This window comes from Camelina sativa, chromosome 4, assembly GCF_000633955.1.
Source record: "Camelina sativa cultivar DH55 chromosome 4, Cs, whole genome shotgun sequence".
NCBI classification, from domain to species: Eukaryota; Viridiplantae; Streptophyta; class Magnoliopsida; order Brassicales; family Brassicaceae; genus Camelina; species Camelina sativa.
This window is the reverse complement of record NC_025688.1, coordinates 19,557,913-19,579,792: the sequence shown is the minus strand read 5'-3', so window position 1 is coordinate 19,579,792 and position 21,880 is coordinate 19,557,913. Positions and strand designations below refer to the sequence as shown.

General features: G+C 34.5%; 3 protein-coding genes and 2 pseudogenes across 5 annotated transcripts; 4 read left to right on the top strand and 1 right to left on the bottom strand.

Moving 5' to 3' along the window:
• On the top strand, nucleotides 2,937-7,026 carry LOC104781300. Of its 2 annotated transcripts, none has more exons than XM_010505936.2 (10): nucleotides 2,937-3,124; nucleotides 3,320-3,378; nucleotides 3,478-3,546; nucleotides 3,772-3,908; nucleotides 4,070-5,650; nucleotides 5,725-5,776; nucleotides 6,034-6,182; nucleotides 6,290-6,376; nucleotides 6,498-6,626; nucleotides 6,724-7,026. In XM_010505936.2, the coding sequence occupies exons 4-10, from the start codon at nucleotides 3,840-3,842 to the stop codon at nucleotides 6,802-6,804; spliced, it is 2,148 nt and encodes a 715-aa protein (XP_010504238.1). In that variant the 5' UTR covers nucleotides 2,937-3,124; nucleotides 3,320-3,378; nucleotides 3,478-3,546; nucleotides 3,772-3,839; the 3' UTR covers nucleotides 6,805-7,026. The 2 variants fall into 2 exon arrangements, with proteins under 2 accessions (XP_010504238.1, XP_010504237.1); XM_010505935.2 differs by having other exon boundaries at nucleotides 3,452-3,546.
• On the top strand, nucleotides 7,894-10,851 carry LOC104781299 (floral homeotic protein APETALA 3-like). The gene is made up of 7 exons (XM_010505934.2): nucleotides 7,894-8,145; nucleotides 8,263-8,329; nucleotides 8,418-8,479; nucleotides 8,583-8,682; nucleotides 8,873-8,914; nucleotides 10,087-10,131; nucleotides 10,412-10,851. Exons 1-7 carry the CDS (start codon nucleotides 7,958-7,960, stop codon nucleotides 10,604-10,606), a joined length of 699 nt encoding a protein of 232 aa, XP_010504236.1. The 5' UTR covers nucleotides 7,894-7,957; the 3' UTR covers nucleotides 10,607-10,851.
• Nucleotides 11,269-15,445, bottom strand: LOC104781298 (ethylene-responsive transcription factor WRI1-like). 2 transcript variants are annotated; one of them, XM_010505930.2, is made up of 7 exons: nucleotides 15,089-15,445; nucleotides 14,887-14,969; nucleotides 14,722-14,730; nucleotides 14,504-14,592; nucleotides 14,245-14,372; nucleotides 13,827-13,903; nucleotides 11,269-12,157 (listed from the first exon to the last, which is right to left on the bottom strand). In XM_010505930.2, the coding sequence occupies exons 1-7, from the start codon at nucleotides 15,304-15,306 to the stop codon at nucleotides 11,454-11,456; spliced, it is 1,308 nt and encodes a 435-aa protein (XP_010504232.1). In that variant the 5' UTR covers nucleotides 15,307-15,445; the 3' UTR covers nucleotides 11,269-11,453. The 2 variants fall into 2 exon arrangements, with proteins under 2 accessions (XP_010504232.1, XP_010504233.1); XM_010505931.2 differs by having other exon boundaries at nucleotides 14,245-14,369.
• Nucleotides 17,614-19,550, top strand: LOC104781297 (annotated as a pseudogene).
• Nucleotides 20,220-21,872, top strand: LOC104784060 (annotated as a pseudogene).

Genomic DNA, 21,880 nt, shown 5'->3' with positions numbered 1-21,880 from the left:
GTGTTTGCCCATAGAGGTCAACTAAACAGAGTGCTTTGTATGTGGTGATGGTTTCTGTTCTGTTAATGTTAAGAATGAGTATTCTACGAACTAATGAATAAGCTGTTTATGAATTAAAAGTGTATTTCTTTTCAATCTAAAAGGAGAAAGAACCAAACAGAGACTGCGGCATCTTTGTTTTGATCTAAAAGGAATATGCAAGTATTTGGGAAACTCAATCAGCTAAAAAGAGTATAAATTGCAACAACAAGTTTTCCCAAAACTTGGATGATATCCTTTGTAACACTTCATTGTAAGACTTCAACTACTGCACAATTACTTGGGTTGTTGTGGACATGAGTATCAAACAAGTGAACCTTCTTTTCTAGCAACATGTTGATGCATTATGATGTCTCGAACTCTTTTTGCCTTACAGTCCTCTTCTACAAGAATGGTTGCCACGTCTTCGCTCACTCCCACTTTTTGTAACTATTGAGGTCATTTATATGTCTCATCGAACACTTTCTCCTATTGTTTTCTAAACTCTTCTGTTGTTTTTCCTAGATTTTCATAAAACCGTACTATTTCATCTCATGGAACTCTCATCCGGTCAATTATTCAAGGTACGGTGCCGGGCGGCCACTAATTACAAGCAATAATACAAGGCATCTTTCAATATGAAAATCCTCCAGCAACGAGACATCTCCATGCTTAGACACCACTACAACTTAAATAAGAATGTTCCAACAAGCACCTCGTCCCAACTCTGATATTTGAAGACGGCTAATAGTAGTGAAGGTGCTAACTTTTGTGGTCTTCCGTGCTTCCACTTGGACATTTTTGGCACCATATCTGGTTCACTCATACGACCAAGATTTTGACGGCTTGGGAGGCTGCTTCGATTATAATTGATCCTGGTTGTGTAAAAATGCTATAGAGATTCTTGGCACATGAGCTTTGGATTTGTGTGTTTATGAGCGTAGATTCAATGTGTATTTTGTGATTCAATTATAATCAGATGAATTACTCGAAGGGTATTGAGACAACTACTGAACTACGCTACCATCTCTATAATACATATCGTCTTCTCACAATAACTCCTTATAAATTATTATTATTGTATCTAATGGACAAAAACCATCTCTCATGTTAAGATAAAATTAATTATTTTTGTAACTAATGGGGGGGGGGNGGGGATAAAGCATCTCTTACAATGTTAAGATGAGTGAACAGTTATCTAGTTTCATGGAAACATGTATAGATAAATAATAGTGGGGATATATAGACTAGGATAAAAAACTAGGGCCGATCACTAAGGCCATCATTAAAGGGAGAACACCAAGGGTGTTCTAAGCCCAAAAAAATTATAAAAATAATGAATAGTGGCTTAGAACACTTTTTTTAGTTCTTTATATAGAACTGATTTAAGCCCAGTTCTTATTTGACGTGACTTCATGTGATTGGACGAGATTTTTTGGAAAAAAAGAAAATATTTCATTTATATAAGTATGCAATTTAAATGTTAATTTATAAGTTTTTATAATTGTAATATGTTTAAGAATATTATATTAATTTATAAGTATATAATTGCTTTTATATAAGTATGCAATTTAAATGTTAATTTATAAGTTTTTATAATTGTAATATGTTTATGAATATTATATTAATTTATAAGTATACAATTGCTTTTATATAAGTAAGCAATTTAAATGTTATTTTATAAGTTTTTATAATTTGTAAAATGTTTATGAATATTATTTCACTATATTTTTATTCTAAGAACACCATAATTAGTTCTCCCATTTTTTTTACCTATGATCTTAACAACTGATCTAACATTATTTTCACTATATATTTAATCTAAGAACACAAAAAAAAGTTCTCCCATTAATAATGCCCTAATGTTCTCTGACTCGGATAATTCCTCTAGCAATGAGTGCATCAAACCGATCCTGCATATGCCTCTCTCCCATCGAGACGAGCAAATTCCTTTTGCTGCTGTAAGATAATGTAACCTACGAATGGCAATCCCGTTATCGAGATTAGATTCAAAATACCCATGGGAGTTGAATAAAACCACTTGGCATATCTTGCTACTGCGGACGCCATGACTTGATCTTGGATCTCCAACTGTAATTACTCTTACCAAAAAAAAAAAAAAAAACACATAAACATAGTCAATCCCTAAACCTGATCGATGATACTTATGCAAACGGTAAAGATATACTAATTCCAAAGGAGAAATCAACAAGTCATAGACTAAAAATTTACTTGATAGATATAATTATATAACTAGGCTACTCTTACGAAATAAAAAACATAACCATGCATGGTCAATCTGTAAATCAGATGATAATATATATGGTATATGCCATAGAGAATGAGATAATTAAGATGTCTCAAGTCCAGAGGAAGAAATCTACATAATCAAATCACTAGAGAGAGAAACCTCACAAAACAAAGCAGTTCCTGAACTCAAAAGGTGTATATTGTTTGTGTTCTAAAACCTACATATTCGTAACTTCATCTTATATATATAGCCAACCGACCTAAAGGAAATTTCAGAAAATTGAAGGCCGAAATATTACTTATTCCATAAACGGCTGCAAGCACATGCTTGGTTACATATATTATTTTTAAAAATAAAACCCCGGCTAAAATTAGTTTAAATTTCAATGTTAATTTTAAATAGGTTTAAAGCATTTTGGGTAAATCGTATATATATAGTCATTGCCTAGAGGTATAATTAAAATAGAAACTAACAAAAAAAAAATTGTTAAATCCCAATGCCAATAGACATTGGTCTTTAATTTTATTTTTAAGTAAATTCATTAAAAAGGTATATATAATGGTAATTACGTAAATTAAACAGAGAGATCTTGCTACTATTGTCTATTACTTACCTTTCAGTTCCAATTTGTCGGGGCAAGAAGAAATCAAAATCAAGTAAACAACAAATAAGAAATCAAAGAGGCGAGTAGAGACCTCAAAACGGTGTCGTTTCGTTATTATCTTCTTCTTCTTACACACTCTCGCCTCCGGACGACGGAGACAGTCAGATACTAAAAAAATTAGGGTTTCAGATTTCCCCCCCCCCTTCAATTCGAGCCAGTTGATTGCCGCCGCCACCTCTTCTTCCCATCAAGTCAGTTCCTTTCTTCTTGGGATTTTCTTAATTCTCTATTTTGAGGCTTAGTGTTGTTCTCCCTCTCTCTGTTATACATTGATTTTGTGATACAAAACTTGTGAGAATTTTGAATTGATTGTTATTTTGCGTCTTCTTTGGAGCTTGTGAGTATTATAATGACGAGACCTTTTTTTTAAAAAAATTTCCTTACAGAAGATAACAATAATGGAATTCTAACTTCTAATGGCGTACTAAATCAACTGCGAATCGTGGTTCGTCACTTTTGCTTAATCATACTCTTTCGATCTTTGTCTTGTTTCCAAATCCTGATACTCGTTGTTTCAGTTTTGTGACATGGTTACTGTTTCTAGGCTGTTGAACCTCACTCTTGTTGTTGTTCCCGAGCTTGACAAAACATCATCTTTCTTGGCTGATTCAAGGTATTCTATAACTCCCCATCTCTTTAACGTGTTTGCCAAACGAAACCTAGAATGCTTAAGGTGAGGAAGAGAAGCCTGATAAGCCCATTAAGTGGTTGGTAGACCAACCGTAAGCTTCGTCTTAGTTAGTTGTCCTTCCGATAACTCTATGCCAATGTCTAGTGTCTGCCAAAGTGTTTATTATTTCCCTTTTCGTCCACTGATTTTGATTTTATCTTTGATTAGGTTTTGTGTACTGTCACCATCTCTTAGACCACTCCTAAGAGAAGAGAAGGTTTATTTTGGCTGTGGACATGGGGGCTCTTGCTCAGGTAGTTCCGTGGATACCAGAAGACGACCTTCTTCTAAAGAATGCCATTGAGGTGAGCTCCCATTTCATTGAGTTTGGTCACATGTCTGTTTGGATTGAGCCATGGATTTTTTTATCTCAATAGAGGGTTAGAGCATGCGTTTTCTGTTTCTTCATTCAGCTTGTCTGGTATTCGAGCAGTAACTTGAAATGGAATCCTTCATTTATTTGCAGGCCGGTGCTTCTTTGGAATCGCTTGCTAAAGGTGCTGTGCAGTTTTCTAGAAGATTTTCTATCAGAGAACTGCAAGATAGATGGCATGCATTGCTTTATGATCCAGTTGTTTCTGCAGAGGCGGCTTTTCGGATGACTGAGCTTGAACGTACTAACCCTAATTTTCCTACAAAGTTCGGTAGAAGTGGGTATTCAAAAGAAAACAAAAGTTCGTCTAGGAAGAGAAATGCTGAAAGGCTCAGACATACTTATCATTCCTTACGGAAGAAGTTTCGAACTGAGCCATTCAATTCCTTGGATCTAGGTTTTCTCGTTCCACCAAATGATAGCCATTTCATGGATAATGGTGATGCAACACATCTTGGTCTTGAAGACTCTCACATGGATATCATCCACAACGCGTTTCCAGAAATCTTGGCTGAAGGCGGTTGCGTGACAACTCATGTTGTGTCGGAAGATCATTTACAGGGAGACATTCCTTATGTGGGAGGAGGAGAAAATCTCACATTTACTGAACATGCAGGCCCTTCAGGATGTGATGCGGTGTATCAAGATTCCAAGCAGAAACTGGAGAATACTACTGCTCTTGAGATGAAAACCACAACGGCTAGCACTGATTTCCTGACACAGCTTTCAACTTCTCTTTTTGAAGAAGACCCTGAATCGTTCATGGAAGTAGATGGCAAAGAAGTTGACAAGTCATATTATGATGGTCTTAGCTCACTGTTGGTGAACTCGACAAATGATGCAAATTGCGAGGCTTTGCCTAACTCCACCGAGCAAGAACCTTTGACCGCACCAACCAATTCAGGAGGTGCAACTCTGGATGATCATGTGATGCTTGAGCTAGATGGTACAACTGAAATGAGCTTAGAGGAATGCAAAACTGTGTCTGACTCTGTAGATCCTCATCCTGAGATTGTTGAGGGTGTAATCTGCTGTTTATTAAACCAAGAGGATATTGAGGTTCCGTGTAATGATGACATTTTCGTATCCAACAACTCTCATCCAATGTCAGTTTCTTCGTTAGCCAGGCGGAACTTTAAAGATACCAATAATCCAATAACTACATGTGTCAGAGACATTTCCGCCAGTAAGGAAAAAAGTGAAGGACATTCACTCCAGACCCAAAAGAAAAACTCAGGACGTTCGCAGGGGTCTACTCAAGGAAAGCCATTGAAGGGCCAATCAAGTCAAGGTAGCAAAACCAGGGCATCGACTAGTACTGAGTTACAGAATACTGTTGCTCCTGGTGGTTCTACTTGTGTAGCTTCTGCACAGGCAGGCTCTACTACTCTGCTTTCAGCTGGTACCGGTGCAATAGATGAAAAGAAAGAAATTGCTGGTGGAACACTCTTTGTTGGATTTGATAGTCATGAGAGCTACCCGGACAAGGATACTGAAAACTGTATAGAGGAAAAAGATGTACCACCTATTATTGAAGCGTCACATGCTAAAGAAACTGATGGTGGCTTGTTAGAGATTCCAGACCCTGTGCTGGAGATTACTCCACCAGAAGCAGACACGCATGTTTGTGAGAGTGATGAGGACTTACCGAATTATTCTGACATTGAGGCTATGGTAACTATCTTTATTCTGATGCTATGGTTCTGTGAAACATTAACAGCTAATCGATAACACCCTTTTGATTTCAGATACTTGACATGGACTTGGAACCTGAGGACCAAGATAATTTTGATCTCGAAGGTAATTGAGCATCCCTTCTCGTTCAGTGGAACTCATGTTTGCTTTTTGTATCTATCTACATTTTTGGAAAAAAGAAAGCTTTTAGTACGTGAATCAGGAATGTAATCAGCATTTGGCTCACAAAGTTCATTACAAGCCATGAATACTGACAGATATGTAGTGTATATGTAGCGAACCTATTTCCATGGGTAGTGCAAGAGATGTTATACTAGGTTTTAAGGCTTGTTTGTGATTCCGTAAAATGTTTTCACTTGCAGTTTCCAAGTATCAGAGCCAAGACATGAAAAGAACAATCATAAGGCTTGAGCAGGCTGCTTACTCATATATGCAAAGAGCCATTGCTTCCCGTGGTGCATTCGCTGTTTTATATGGTAGATATTCAAAACACTACATCAAGAAGCCTGAGGTATTATTATCCTATTAATTTAAGTATTTTCCTTGTATGACCTGAGAAGCTTCGTGAGAAATTATAGTAGCACTTGTTTACATCGGGGTCCTTTTTTCCTGGCACAGGTTTTGGTGGGTAGATCTACAGAAGACCTCGCGGTGGACATTGATTTGGGAAGAGAAAAGCGGGGTAGCAAAATATCTCGACGACAGGTTGGTCAATAGTAGATGCTTCTATTTGTATATTAAGTGTTTGAGTTGTATGAGAAAGGAACTGCCTATGATCTGTGACCACCGTGTTATTTTTCTTCCCTCTTTTGGTTGTTGAATGCAGGCGATCATACGGCTGGGTGATGACGGGTCGTTTCATATGAAGAATCTGGGGAAGTATCCAATTTCAGTAAACGAGAAGGAAGTAGATCCTGGACAGAGTTTAATCCTCAAATCTGATTGTCTAGTGGAGGTTTGATCCTAGATACTTTTTTTATAATCATTAGATAATAATAATAACTGGACGCCGTTAGTTCCGTTCTTAAGTCCCGAGATATGGTTGTGCGCAGATAAGGGGGATGCCTTTCATATTTGAAACAAACCAAAGTCGCATGAAAGAGTACCTGACGAGAACAGGGAAACTGAACTGAGATCAGAACAAGAGTGCGTGTGTTGGTTGTGTAGATGATTGATGTATCTCGTGTAATGTACTTTTAACCAATAAACATAGGGACATGTCTTGTAGATCTTTTATTTACATCTTTGGTTCCGCATTATGCATAGTTGACCCAGTTTTCAAAGCGCTGAAATGAAAATACAAGTCTATTGTAACTGAACTACTTGTACTTTAAGCGAAGAATGATTGTTCTCGTGTTCCGCTTGTAAGGGATTGAGTATGACCTTCCAGTCACACTGACTTGCATTGCTCGAATCAAAACTTGACGATGACTAAAAACAGTCCCTGTTGCAGGCCAATTAAGTTCCAAAACGACACTAACTCATCGAAAAGATCTCATATCTCGTTCATCTTACTTTCTATTTTAGAGTTACATATTGGAGTTTTAGTAGCGTTGTGAGCTACAGTAATGTGTTTGATAAGGGTGTGCAATGGCTTTGTTGTAATCATATGGGAAATATATTTGAGTTATATTGGAAGTGACCTTAAATCAAATAAAGAAGTAAAGAAAATCTAATTGTCCCAAATTAACAAACAGAAGTAGACACTTGGCTTTTTAACAACAAAATAAAAACTTGGTTCATACCTAAACTAAACACTTTCGTTTACTTTAGGGTAAGCCCAAAAAGCCAACCAAATCCACCTGCACTGATTTGACGTTTACAAACGCCGTTGAGCATGTCACCGTTGTAAACACTATATAGTGTATATAGGGTCGAAACTGACGGTGCTCCGTCAATAAAATGGACGGAAAGCAAACTAAACCAGTTGATAGCTTTGGTCCCCTCTCTCTTTCACACCTATTGACAATTGATTTAAGCAGTGTCTTGTAATCTATACAACCATCGATGTCCGTTGATTTAAGCAGTGTCTTGTAATAAATAAAAAAACCACTTTACACATTAGGCAAATTTATCACTTAGTTTTCATCAACTTCTGAAATCTACTTTCATGGATTCGGCAATACTTTCTATTTTTAGTAACTCAAGTGGACCCTTTACTTCTTCAACTCTATCTCTCTCTTTCTATTTCATTTCTTTCTTCTTATTATATCTCTTTGTCCTCTCTCCACCAAATCTCTTCAGCAAAAGATTTAAGATAAAAGTAGAGAAGAAAAAAGAAAGAAGATGGCGAGAGGAAAGATCCAGATCAAGAGGATAGAGAACCAGACGAACAGACAAGTGACGTATTCGAAGAGAAGAAATGGTTTGTTCAAGAAAGCACATGAGCTCACGGTTTTGTGTGATGCTAGGGTTTCGATTATCATGTTCTCTAGCTCCAACAAGCTTCATGAGTATATCAGCCCTAACACCACGTACGTACACGGATCTCTCTTATAATTACCCCACTCTTAAATTAAACTACTAAACTGCTTTGTTATCTTCTAATTAATTAACGACTTCTTTCTTTTGGGTGATTTTGTTGGCTATAGCACAAAGGAGATCGTAGATCTGTACCAATCAATTTCTGATGTCGATGTTTGGAGCACTCAATATGAGGTTTTGTTTCCTCTTAGATCCTTCTTCTTGTTCTTGATATGTGTTTTTTTTTGTATGATTAGGAAAATTTGTGATGTATTTGTCGCAGAGAATGCAAGAAACCAAGAGGAAACTGTTGGAGACAAATAGAAATCTCCGGACTCAGATCAAGTACTTGTTTCTCTCTCTTAATCTCATCTATGTCACTTAAAACATAACTTTGGATTGCAAACACAAATTATTATTTTTGATATATGATGTGTTAAAATTGTAGACAGAGGCTCGGTGAGTGTTTGGAGGAACTTGATTATCACGAGTTGCGTCGTCTTGAGGATGAAATGGAAAACACTTTCAAACTCGTTCGTGAGCGCAAGGTTCTCATTTATATATTTGCTCTTATCTAGCTAGGGTTTTAATTATTCATATATACTCACACATTAGTTTTTGAGTTTAACTATAGATAAATGCCTGTTGTTGTTGTGTTTTAAAAGGAAACATTTTGTTTACTGTTGGATAATATATGTAAGCGATTTTTAATAATTATTTTATATGTTAATTATACAGATTAAATCCCTTGGAAACCAGATCGAGACCACCAAGAAAAAGGTCACATCTTCTGTCCACTCACTTTCCCATTTTAGCATATTCTTTGGTCTTGAATGGAGACAGTAGTGGTGCGGGTTTCAAACTGTGTTTTTCTAAAATTCATTTTATGCACCAATCACAAAGTTTTAGTTAGTTTGCGTTTTTAAAGAGAGAGAAAAATAAATCTAGTTGCGGTTTTTAGGTAGGATATTTTACTCATGGACCGCAAATATTTGTTCAACTATCTATTACCCTGCGTATTTGCAAATAACGCACCAGCAAAAGCAATTTTTTTTTAATATTTAGTTTATGTTAAATAAAAGAAAGCTAAACAATCAAGTAATCAACACATATTTTAATAAATAATTATATGCTAAAGATTTTTTTTAATTTAAATTATTAAATCTCATGTATGATTTATTTCATTATCTTTTCTAAGTTACAAAAATAAATACTTTTAGCAGAAAAAACCAGATTTATAAAAAAATAAGTAAAGTAAAAAATCTTATTTCTGGTTTGGTTATATACTTATATCATATAAAATGTATAATATATATTTTAACTCAATTTCAAAAATGTTTAACAAAATTATTAAAATCATTACAACAACTTTTCTTTAAAATGAGATATATTTCTTCACTATTTTACTAAATAAAATTAACCTAATCAATTCAAAATAAATTTTAGTTTTACAGTATCATAACATTGTCAAATTTTCTAAATATATATTATATATATATGTATATAACTGAATATATTGTTTTTAAAAGAAAATATATGTTTTTAAAAAAAATCTTAACAACTGAAAAAGACTTATTAACAAATACCGCTAATAGTTTTTTCACCAATCAAACAATATTTCATACTAGTTATTCAATAAAAACCGCACTTGTCCCGCAAATTATTTTCTCCCGCACAAACCGCAATTGAACTGTACCACTATTAAACCGCTTTTCCCGCACAGCTAAATACATTGTTACCATTCGGACCCTTTGTCTCAACAGTTTTGTGTAAATTGAAATTAGGCACTTGCTCAAACTGTTGATAACACTTTAATTTCTAAGAAAATGATCTCGTTTACGTGTTTAAGCTAATGGATAAAGGTAACACTAAGCATATAATATGGTGAATTGGTGATCGCATAATAATTTCGGTATATTAATAGTTTATCTCGTGGTTTACAACAATTGCAGAACAAAAGTCAACAAGACATACAAAAGAATCTCATACATGAGCTGGTAATATCTCTTTTTGTTTCCCTTACATGTTGTTTTTATGCATACTATACATGCATGTAGCCAATCAAAAGGATGGAAATGTAGTGTAGATTGACCAGTCACTCTTATGTTTTCTCTTGATTCTTCTAATCTAAATACTACCGAATGGAAAAAATGTAGTGTAGATTGACCAGTCACTCTTATGTTTTCTATATCTGACATGTCATGTCATTTCGCGTTTAACAATGTTTGATTTAGTTATTTTGGAATAATGGCTTAAAATATGTTTTGGTGAATATAGGAACTAAGAGCCGAAGATCCTCACTATGGACTAGTAGACAATGAAGGAGATTACGACTCAGTTCTTGGATATCAAATCGAAGGGTCGCGTGCTTACGCACTTCGTTACCACCAGAACCATCACCACCATTACCCCAACCATGCCCTTCATGCACCTTCTGCCTCTGACATCATTACCTTCCACCTTCTTGAATAATTAAAGGTTATAAAAAGCTAGCTTGCCGGTGCTATCATTATCTACCTAATTAATATAAGCTACTTAAAAGCATGAGACTGGTGCTGCTAAAACCTTAAACTGTCATGTTTGTATTTTAAAGCCTTAAAAACTATGGATTGTGTGATCAGTAGCTTGCTGCATAGACTTATTGTGGGTGGAATGTTTTTTAGACTTTTATCATGTATCATATTATTATATTGAACCATCTGCTTATTTATGCTCCACACCCTACTCTCTATAACTCTATGCTCCTGCGACTTTCCCATATGTTTTTGTGATTTCATTGTCAATTTTATCAAAACTGCTAATTTTTCTACACTATCAATTGTACTATCAAACTTTTTACAATATTAAAAAGCAAAAAAAAAAATCTTTAAACGATGTATTATATTTCCGAGCCAAAATGAAACAAAAGAGACCCATATTTTCCACTCTGAAGTATATTACCTTTGAAACCTTCTCTTTGTCTAAGACTCTTGAAACTCTTTCTCTTTGCATAAATGCCTGAAAAATTGATAGGCATCTTACTTAGCCTCCTTTTTGTCTTTGGTTGAATACAACGGAATACTTAAGTGAACTCATCCACTTCTCTGTTTCGGTTTGTTTAGTATGTTTGCTTATCTTAACTAATTGTAACATTAGAAAAGAAAAGAGAGCTAGAAAAGGGGCAAATACATTGATTATTCAGAACCAACGAACTAGCCCTGAAATGAAAATACAAACCCTAGCAGAACTCAACATAAGAAGATAGAAGAAGAAGAAGAAGAAGAAGAAGAAGAAGAAGAAGAAGAAGAAGCAGAAATTCAAACTAGAATACATAGCTCTCTCAGACAGAATAGTTACAAGAAACAGAGGTTGTTGTTGTTGCTGTTGTTGTTGATGAAGCAGAGTCAGTAGAAAAGCAAGACAACGGAGAAGACGAAGAAGTTGGGCTCTCTCTTCCCACCACAACAACATCGCAACAATCCATATTTCCCAACCCCAAGCACTCGTTCTTCCCTTCCTCGAACATGAAGTCAATGTTCTCCTCAAATGCTAACTCGTTGAAAAGCTCTGGATACTCGATGGGATTCTCATTTGAGAGATTCTGATCCGTCAAGAAGGGAGCAAACCCTGAATCCATCATACAGAAGTTCCAAGCCAGCTCATTGTCGTCCGAACAACGATTCATTTCCATTATGGCTGAAGAGTCTATGGAGCAATTGACCACCGTCGCCTCTTCTTCTTTATTATATCCCACAAACTCTTCTCCTTGCTGCTCTGCTTTCTCTTCTTTCTGTACTTGTGGTGGCTCTTCCACGCACTGTTGTTTCACTTCTTCTGTAGGCTCTTCTTTAGCTTCAATCTCTTGTTTGGCTTCAGCAAGTATAGCCTCTTCTTGATGGTTAGCTTGGCTCACAGGGAACGGGAAAACGCCTTTCTTCTTTAAGCGGTCGATGTAATTACTAATGTCGAAATTAGTAACCGCGTTGGCACCTCGATACTCTATAGCTGCCATGTCATAAGCCGCTGCAGCTTCCTCCTGCGTATCTGTAAAACCAATAAATTAGCAAACATTATCAGTAAAGAACTTCTAAATTAAGACAATGCAAACAGAGACAGTGTTATCTTTCTCACATACTTGGCAAGTGCTACAACCAAATAAGCCCAAACAAGTGTTAAAAGAAGTGTTTAATTTTTTTGTCGTTTCAACATTTAAAAAAGTTAAGAATTTATGATACCTAATAAAAAGACAAAAGAAAAAAAAATCAATACAAGAATTGAGTGACGTGTTTCGTAGGGACAACTAGGGTTAGACGATTCGTGTGAGGCGTGTACGAGACCATTTCTCCTCCACTGCGCCGCTTTATATCACTGAAAGAGTCCAAACTTGTAACTTAAACTAGTTCCAATAATAATTTTGTATATAGAATAATACACGAACGTACGATTACTAAATTACTTAACAATAAAATAAACACCTACCTAGTGTGTCAACACTCTAAGCTCTAATTAGAACTCATATTACTACTATTAAGTTGTAAGTTAGGTAGCTTTCTAAAGTAGAAGGTAGAGAAAGACAATTATTATAAAAAAGAAAGAAGATAATAAAGAAGACCCCAGATTTTGTTCGGAGGACAAGATGAAAGATATGGTTGAGACTTGAGAGAGAGAGAGAGATGCACGTGAGGGCTCGTGGCTCCTACTGAGAACAGTCTCAACTCTTAAACCAATTTAAATAAACTAAACTAAAAAAAAAAAAAAGACAAGAGCAAACCAGATCGACCTCGGGTTTGGTCCTAACCCCTCTCTGAACTATTTTGTCATTTTATGAAGTGAGCGTGTTATCACGTGACCTACGCGCTACACGCGCCTCTACACTTGTAACTTACATTATTCTTCTTATACAGCAGTTTCACATCTATACTAATTTGTTATTTTGTAGTTATGCTCTTTTGTCTCCTCTTTTTCAAAAATATTTTATTTTGTTTTGTATAAAAATAAGAATGTTATGTGTCTTTGTTATAGAATACTGCCTAAGTGCCTATATTCTTGCAAAATCTGAATCCGAATTACTTTAAAAAAACATGAGATTTGTTAAAGATTAGGTCACGTACTAGTCTAAGGACCCGGTAACGAGTCAGCAAAACAAATAGTATAATTAACTTTACTCAGTAAAGAGTTGTTAATATTCCTTGTGCAGAGTTCTCAATTTTTGTATTCAGAGTATCGGATCCACAAAAAATGCAGAATTTAAAAGGTAATTATGCAGAGATCAGGTAATTAAAAAAAGTTATAAAACAAAAGTTGAATTGATTAAAGTTCAAAAAAAAAAATCAACTGAAGGGACATGATGTCAAAACTCTCGGCTCACGTGAGTCAGTAGTGTGTGTGTAATTCAAACCCCACTGCCTTGCCATTATATTATTCTAATTGTCTATCCGTTACACTCTAAGTCTAACTAAACAAATTCTTAAACCCACAGTTCAAACATTATCACACTCTATTTTATACTTAGAAAAATCATACTATGAGAAGGCATAACAGAGAAAAGAACCAGACTTATAAATTTTTAAAATATCAACTAAATGATCCGTTATGTCCGGTGGTTTATAAATAAAAAATAGTCGATTATGCAAACCATTTTAAAAAAATCTGAAAATATATTATAAAATTAAAAAAAAAAAAGATTAGGGAAAAAGGGAAAGGAGGTACGTACTGTAGGTGCCGAGGTACAAGTACTTGTTTCCAAACACTCTTCCAATCCGAGCCTCCCATCTTCCGTTATGGTGATGCCTGTAACATAATCATAAAACTTTATTTAGTTTTTACAAAAATAAAAGTTGAATAAACAAAACAAACATTTCTCAAAAACGGAATCACATTTTTTAACAATATGCAGGAAAGTACTCAAACAAAAACGTAATTATGATTTTTTTTTTTTAAAGGTTTTAAAAAGAGAGAATATTCTAAAAGCAAAATCCTCATGATTTAAAAAAAAAAAGTCATAAACATATTTTCCTATCAATAATAATTCTCTTAGTCAGAAAAGAAAAATATATTTCTCGTTTTGGTTTATAAATTCCAAAAATTAAAAAATAATTAAAAAGAAAAGAGAAAAAGAAGAAAAAAGGAACCTAGCGACGCCGCGATATTTAGAGACGCCTCTAGAGAAACCACTGCTCTGGCGGCGGAGAGAAGCCAAATATTCTTCCTTTGTCACTCTCTGCATTTCTTCCAACTCCTTTGTATACGTCTCTGCCTGCTTTGCCTCCCCATAAACAAATTTAATTAAAACACAACCACCAAGATCAACGAGATTCAAACCAAACTAATTCTATAACAACATGCATCATCAATTTGATTATTAGTTTTTTTTTTTGGGGGGGGGTTTACCGGAAAATTCAAGATGGTGTCGGGTCCCCAGTACTTGAGAGCAGCCAGATCGTACGTATGTGCTGCTGCTTCTTCGCTGTCATATGCTCCTGCAATTACGGGTGAAGCAGTTGAGATTCTTTCTTCTGACCAAATCCACCCCCTCTCTCTCTCTTTTTTTTTCAATTTGGTAAAACCCAAAAACTGATCTATGGTTTAAGAGAATTAGAGCAACATACCCAGATAAACTGATGAGTAGAGGAAGAAATTGCAGATGGGGCAGTGACGAAGTTGAGATCAAACATCAACAAAAGAAAAGAATCAAACTTTATCAGTTAAAAAAAAAATCAGATCTTTATCAAAACAGAACAAGTGTTTAATTAAAAAAAAAAAAAAAACCAAACCTTGTTTGCCTTTCTTGTTCTGAATCGAATTCCAAGAGCTTTTGTCCCAAAGATGAGCCTCGAATCTCCCAGTCCATCTATGCCTATACAATCACACAATCAAACATGCAAAATATCACAAATGCAGTTTCAGAAGGAAAGAAAAACCAAATCCAATCTGAAGAGAAAAAAAAAAAACAAATCGTTTAATTAGACCAAAAACCTAGTGACTCCTCTGTAGATAGAGCTGCGTCTGGTGGAAGCAGGGCTTGTCGGGTTATTTGGTTTGTCATCAGAAGGAGAAGGCTTCTTAGCCCTCTTGTTGGCTCGTTTAGGCCGTGGAGTCTCCGATTGAATAGGAGATGAAGTAGTAGTTGAAGAAGAAACAGAGGAAGATGGAGAAGAAGAAGAAGAATTCGTACTCGTTAAGCGCCTCTTCATTAAAACAAACTCTTGAGAAAAAAAAATCAGCAAACAACAATTTGGAGTGTGATTTTTTTTATGGGTTCAGGAGGAAGAGCAAGAGAGTGGTTTAAGAAAAAAAGAAAAGAGAGGAAACGAGAAGGGGAAGTTAAATAAACCCTGAAGGAGGAAAGGGCTGGCTAATTTAATTGGGTTAATTAACACAAAGAGTTAAAAATAAAATTGTATAACCAAACACTTGGCCTTCTGTTGCAGCCATGCTACCAATAGCTTTACTCTCCACGCTGTCTCTCTCTCTTTTTTCTTCTTTTGTATTTTATATTTTTTTATTTCTATACGTTTTTTTTATCATTAACTTTTTTGTACGTTTTATGTTTTGGAATTATTGAATTTAATTTTACTTTCTCTAATATTTTGGGGGAAAAAATAAAGTTGGAATGAAAAAATATCTTAATTTTTTTTTCTTTCAATACTATAATTTTTTTTGGTCAACAATTTTAATTATACACTCAATTTTCTGCAATTAAAAATAAATATGTTTTGGTTTAATTCTATAAAAGAAACAAATTTCGCAAAAAAAATAAAGTTGAATAATTTTGTCTACTTTTAAAATTTGTGTGTATGAGTTGTCAATGTGTTAATTTTACCTATTAAAATTATAAATCTCTTTATTCTCATATTCGTATATATTTTCCTTAAACACTTCATATTAGTTATAACGTATCTCGAGTGAGCTGTATTATACTGTAAGTGGGATGTATCCAGTGTTTAGAAACAAATCTTTGGATGATTAATAAGTGTTGATATAATGCTTATCGTATAAGATACCTAATTAGAACATGTAAAGTAAAAAAAATGTCAAATGATTAGCACATATCGATCTAAAAAGTTATTGTATAAAATGCTTAATTATAATATATAAAATAAAAATTGTCATATTACTCACACGTACCGATCTAAAAGCTTATCGTATTTAATGTTAAATTAAAATAAATAAAGTACTAAAATTGTCAGATTACTAGCACGTACCGATCTAAAAGGTGCATATAAAATATATAATTAAAACATATGTAAAGTTAGAGGATCTACTTTTTATCAGTTAACTTTACATATGATCGAAGCAGACACACGAATGTTGATAGTCGTTTAAAACGGTCCACACATATATAGTTAATATATAATCTAAAAAATACAAAATAATCGTTATGGTTGACATGTAACGTCTAACAACTACCTCGACAATAGTCTAAACTGTGTTTAAAACAGTTAATATTTCTTTTTTTTTGTCGACAAAACAGTTAATGTATCTTTTGCAGTAGGTTAAATTTTTGATTTGAAAAAAAAATCAGTTTTTTTTAATAAACTAAGGTAAAATTTGGGCTGACAAATAAAAACATTTGATCAAAAAAATTTCAAAACATTTTTACAGTAGAGATAATTTAAAAATAATTACTTGAATTTTGGTTTATGTTGTTTAAATTTTCTAACAATACTAGTTAGATTTCAAACGACCTAAACAATGATCTAGATAAATATTTGAAAAACTATTTTGGAATGAATTCCATGTTAAATTAATTCTAAAGCTTTATTTGAAAATTGTATGAATAGTAAAATAAAGTTAAGAGGTGTTTATACAAAAACTAAAAATATTTTAATTTACTCTTAAAATTTATTTTTAGGTTAATATTAATAGCTAATATTTAATACAAAATATATAAATTCAATTCACAAATTTTGTTTTAAAATCAAATGTAAAATTCATTATATACACATTAAAAGTTAAAAGTAATATTAGTATTTTTCATTGAAATCTGATTTATTTAATATTGAATAAAAATTTAAAAGATATTGTTATTGTTTGCTTACTAGTTATTATTTTGTTCCTCCTCAGCATATTACTAGTTACCAGCAGAATAATGAGTTTAGTATTTGAATTGCATAGAATACAACCAACTATTTTTGCTACAATTTTTTCATACAAATTTTATAGAAGAAAAGAGATTTTTTTTTAATCAGAAAATGAAACTGTTCTAATTAGACTTTATGAGTCATCATGATATGTATGTTAAATTTAATATTATGCACATTTCCAAGACTAAAGTGCTACTGATAAATAAACCAAACCGTCACGTCTCTTCCACTTCAGTTACACTGCGCCTTTTCTGTTTCCTCTTCTGTGATCCTTGTTCTTCATGTGAGTATCTAAACAGGTACTTGAGCTGTTAAAAAGGTACGCTTTTTTTGTTACTTCTTCTCATACTCGTGGCTCGGACACATGCTTTTTGTTTTGGCATTAAGGTTTAATTTTTTCTAGTATATGTTTTTTTTATTCAGAGATTATGTCTTACGTACCACCACATAAACGGCATGAAAATGTAGGAATGAGAGCATCCTCTGTTCCACCTTCTCTACGTCCGAAGCTTAGTAAAAGCCTCGGGAGTGCTAATACAAAGATCATCTACGCGAAGGATTGCATTTCTAGATGGTTTCTCGTTCGTTCAGAATCAGAGGACAACAACATTCAACTGGTGCCTGTTTCTTCATTATGGAGGAAAGACACTGAAGAAAAGTCTTTGGTAATCTTAGCGAAGAGTGAGATTGGAAAACTGGAAACTCCATGGTTGTGGGTAACAGAGAAGGTGGAAGACGATCTTATAATGGGATTTGATAGGGCAAAGAAGACGTTGCTACGTTATGGATCAGAGGATGTCAAACCCAGACTGATCGCTCGATTTGGAAAAGTTGTTTTACCCATGGAAAACAACTTTTTACTTTTCCTTAATTTTTATTCCATTTACTTTCTCAGACAGACATACACACACACACACAACTAACTCTGTTTTACATGGTTGGTTAGTAATAAGACTTTTGTTGGTCTAAGAGCATTAATGTAATGTGTTGAAAGCTTGGAATCTATAGTTGCGTCGGTTAGCTAGAGGAGCTATCATGTTAAATAATCATTTTAGGCATAAGGAGTTAGGGACTCTATGGTTTGGGCATTTCCTCGTTAATTGAGTCATTTTTTTTTTGCTATGTCGAATAAACGAGTTTACCAGTTCCAAACTTATCAAATTGATGCAGTGTTAGTTCATCAGAAGCTCTAAGTCTAACAGATGGTCCGTTATCTCAATGCATATTGGAAAAATTGAAGAAAACGTTTCGTACAAATGTCCCAAAGTCTTATTTCGAGAGCATTGGGTATGGAGTTGTACACAATATTGGATTTTGTGTTGAAGAACCCAAGGAGTTGTATCACGTGAAGGTGGTTTAATTAAGTTTTGTAAGATTCATTATTTGTGTTTATAATTTAGTTTTAAAGATTTTTGAGGCTTGGTTTCTGGTTTTCATAATTAGGTATCAGACATCACTCGTCCTGATATAACCATCTCGTGTAAATGTATGGTGGACCAACAACATAAACGACTCAACTTTTACAAGGTAAGTCTTTTTCGTCTTCTCTCTTGCCACATTTTCAGAGAATCATATTGAAGCTTTTGTTTGTTTTTTTATTCAGGCTGAGCTTAATGCTTTGAGGCACTTAAATCTTGACGTCTCATGCCTTGATCAAGATCTTGACATGAGGTTGCTAGTTGACTCAAAAGGGACATTAACCAATCTCTCTGTGAGTTGACTTTGTATATTCCATACTTAGTATCCAAGAAAATGAGATGAATGACATATTAAACAGGTGATATATGTTAAGATGTGAAATATGCCTCTTTGATTGTATCCAGGAGAATGAGATTAAGAGTCTTAAAGAATTGACCGATTTAGCGGAGATAGATCCAACTGTGACAGGTGGGTTAAGGTGGCCGCTTGGGCAAAATTCTTGCGCGGATCGATATAGGGTTTGTGGTGTTTGGCATACTGTAACTACTACGTACATAAAACCAGACTCTGAGGCTTCAAATTCGAGAGGCTGATCGATATGATTTCCGTACTGGAATTGGAGGTACCTCAAGGGAAGTGAATATCAAATTAAAAGCTTTGAGCACTATACTACTAAAGGTAAGATCTTCCTCTTTTTTTTTCTAAGACATGTTCTTCTAATTATAGTGATGGTCAACAAGTGACAATAGTTATTATGTTTACAATTTCAGGAGGAAAATGTGGAGAAGAAATGTGTTTCAGACATGCTGAAAGATTGTCTGAAAGCAGTTTGGGATTACTTTTTGAAAGAAATGTAGTGTTGTCACTTTGTTTGTCTTGTGTTTTTCCCTTTCAGTTTGTTCTACTTGCTCCAAACTTTGTTGCTTTTTTCAGATTTTGGCTCATCTATATTTTGTGGGAATATTCACATATCTTTTGGATTATATTTTAAATCAAATGTTATCGTTTGGGTTTAAGATTTTGAATTCAATATATATTTTTATGTTGCAATCCTATATATATTTCTCCGGTCAACAATTTGATTTCTATATTTAAAACTGTAGAATTTTTTTTTTGTTGGCAAGGAAACTGTAGAATCTAAGATGAACATGTTTTGGTTGAAAAGAAACTATTTTAATTGCTCAAAAGTTCCCTAGCCTTTTTCAAAAGAATATACTGTATAAGAGAGTTCCAAAATATCAAGACTCATAAGATGAAAATGCTCTCACTAGACTTTCATTTTCTTTATCGGTTTATTCTTGATATGAAAACTGGGAAATTCAAAAAAAATATATATATATATTTTGTACATTTCCAAGACCAAGAGTAAAGAAAGCTAGCTAGTGATAATTAAAGAGACCGAACCGTCTCGTCTCTTCCACTTCAGTTCACTGCGTCTTTCCAGTTTCCATCTTCTTGTGACTTGTGCGTATAAACAGCTTATTGAGCTATAAAAAAGGTACGATTTCGTTTCTTCTTCTCTTGATCGTTGCTTAGAGACTTGATTTTTTCGTTTGGAATCAAGGCTTAATATTTTTCGTATCATATCATTATTTTCAGAGATGCCTTACGTTCCACCACATTAACGACATGAAAACGTTGCATCCCCTGTTCCAACTTCTCTTCCAACAAAACCCAATAAAAACCTCTGGAGTAGAGATAGAACAATAATCTACGCGGACGAGTGGATTTCAAGATTGCTTCTCGTTGGTTCAAATGGCGACGACAGCTTCCAACTTGTGCCCGTTTCTTCAGAATGGAGGAGAGACGCAGACAAAATATCTCTGGTAATCTTAACGAAGAGCGATTACATAAAACCGGAAAATCCATGGTTATGGGTAGCAGCGAAGGTGGAGGATGATCTTATATTAGGGTTTGGTAGGGCAAAGAAGATGCTGCTACGTTATGGATCTGAGGATGTCAAAGTCAAACTCAGACTGATCGCTCGATTTGGGAAAGTTTTGTTCCATAGGTAAAAAGACTCTTTCCTCAATTTTCTTATATGGTGTACGGTTAGTTTTTTGTCTTGTGCATGCCATGGTTATTTAATAATTTGACTAATGTAGTTTTACGTTTATCGTTTCGACCTTATCAAATTGGTGCAGTGAGCATAGATCAAAAATGCAACCTAGCACAAACACTTTATTATATGGATCATCAGAAACCGTAAGAGATGGTCCGTTGGTTGAAGTGAGGACATTGAATAAATTGAAGAAATCTTTCCAAACAAATGTCCCAAAGTCTTATGTGGAAAACATTGAGTATGGAGCTGTACCTGATATGGGATTTTGTGTTGAAAAGACCAAGGAGTTGTATCTCGTGAAGGTGTGGTTTTTTCGTTGTTGTACCTGATAATAGAACGTACGTCTGTCTCTGGTTTCATTATTTGAAAATTTTGAGGTTTGGTTTTTCAGGTATTAGACAACACTCGTCCTGATGTAACCATCTAATGTAGATGTAAGGTGGACCATCAACATAAACGACTTAATATGTACAAGGCAAGTTCCTCCCTCTTCTCTCTTTCCACATTTTCAGTACTTTCAGACATGATTATGAAACTTCCGTTTTCTTGTTCATCAGGCTGACCTTAATGTTTTGAGGCACTTAATTCTTGACGTCTCATGCCTTGGTCAAGAACTTGACATGAGGTTGATGGTTGACTCAAAAAGGACATTAACCAATCTCTCTGTGAGTTTTTACTTTTATCTATTCCATACATAGTATCCAAAACAAAGTGGTATAGTTTGAAAATGTGAAACATGGATCTTTGACTGTATCCAGGAGAATGAGATTAAGAATCTTAAAGAATTGACGGATTCAGCGGTGATAGATGCAAATGTGAAAGGTGGGTTAAAGTGGCCTCTAGGGAAATCTTCTGCTGCGGATCGATACAATGTCTGTGGCGTTTGGCATACCGTAACTACTACATACAGAAACCAAACTCTCAAGCTTCAGATCATAGAGGCTGACAGATATGATTTCAGAAGTGGAGTTGGAGAAACCACAAGAGAAGTTGAACTCAAAGTTAAAGCCTTGAGCACTATACTAGTAAAGGTAACGTTTTTTAAATTCATGCTTCTAGAATTGAGTTGTAGTGATGTTCAACAAGTTATGTTTACAAATTTTCAGGAGGAAAATGTGGAGAAGAAGTGTGTTTCAGACATGCTGAAAGATTGTCTGAAAGCGTTTGGGATCACTTTTTGAAAGCAGTGTAGTGCAGTCA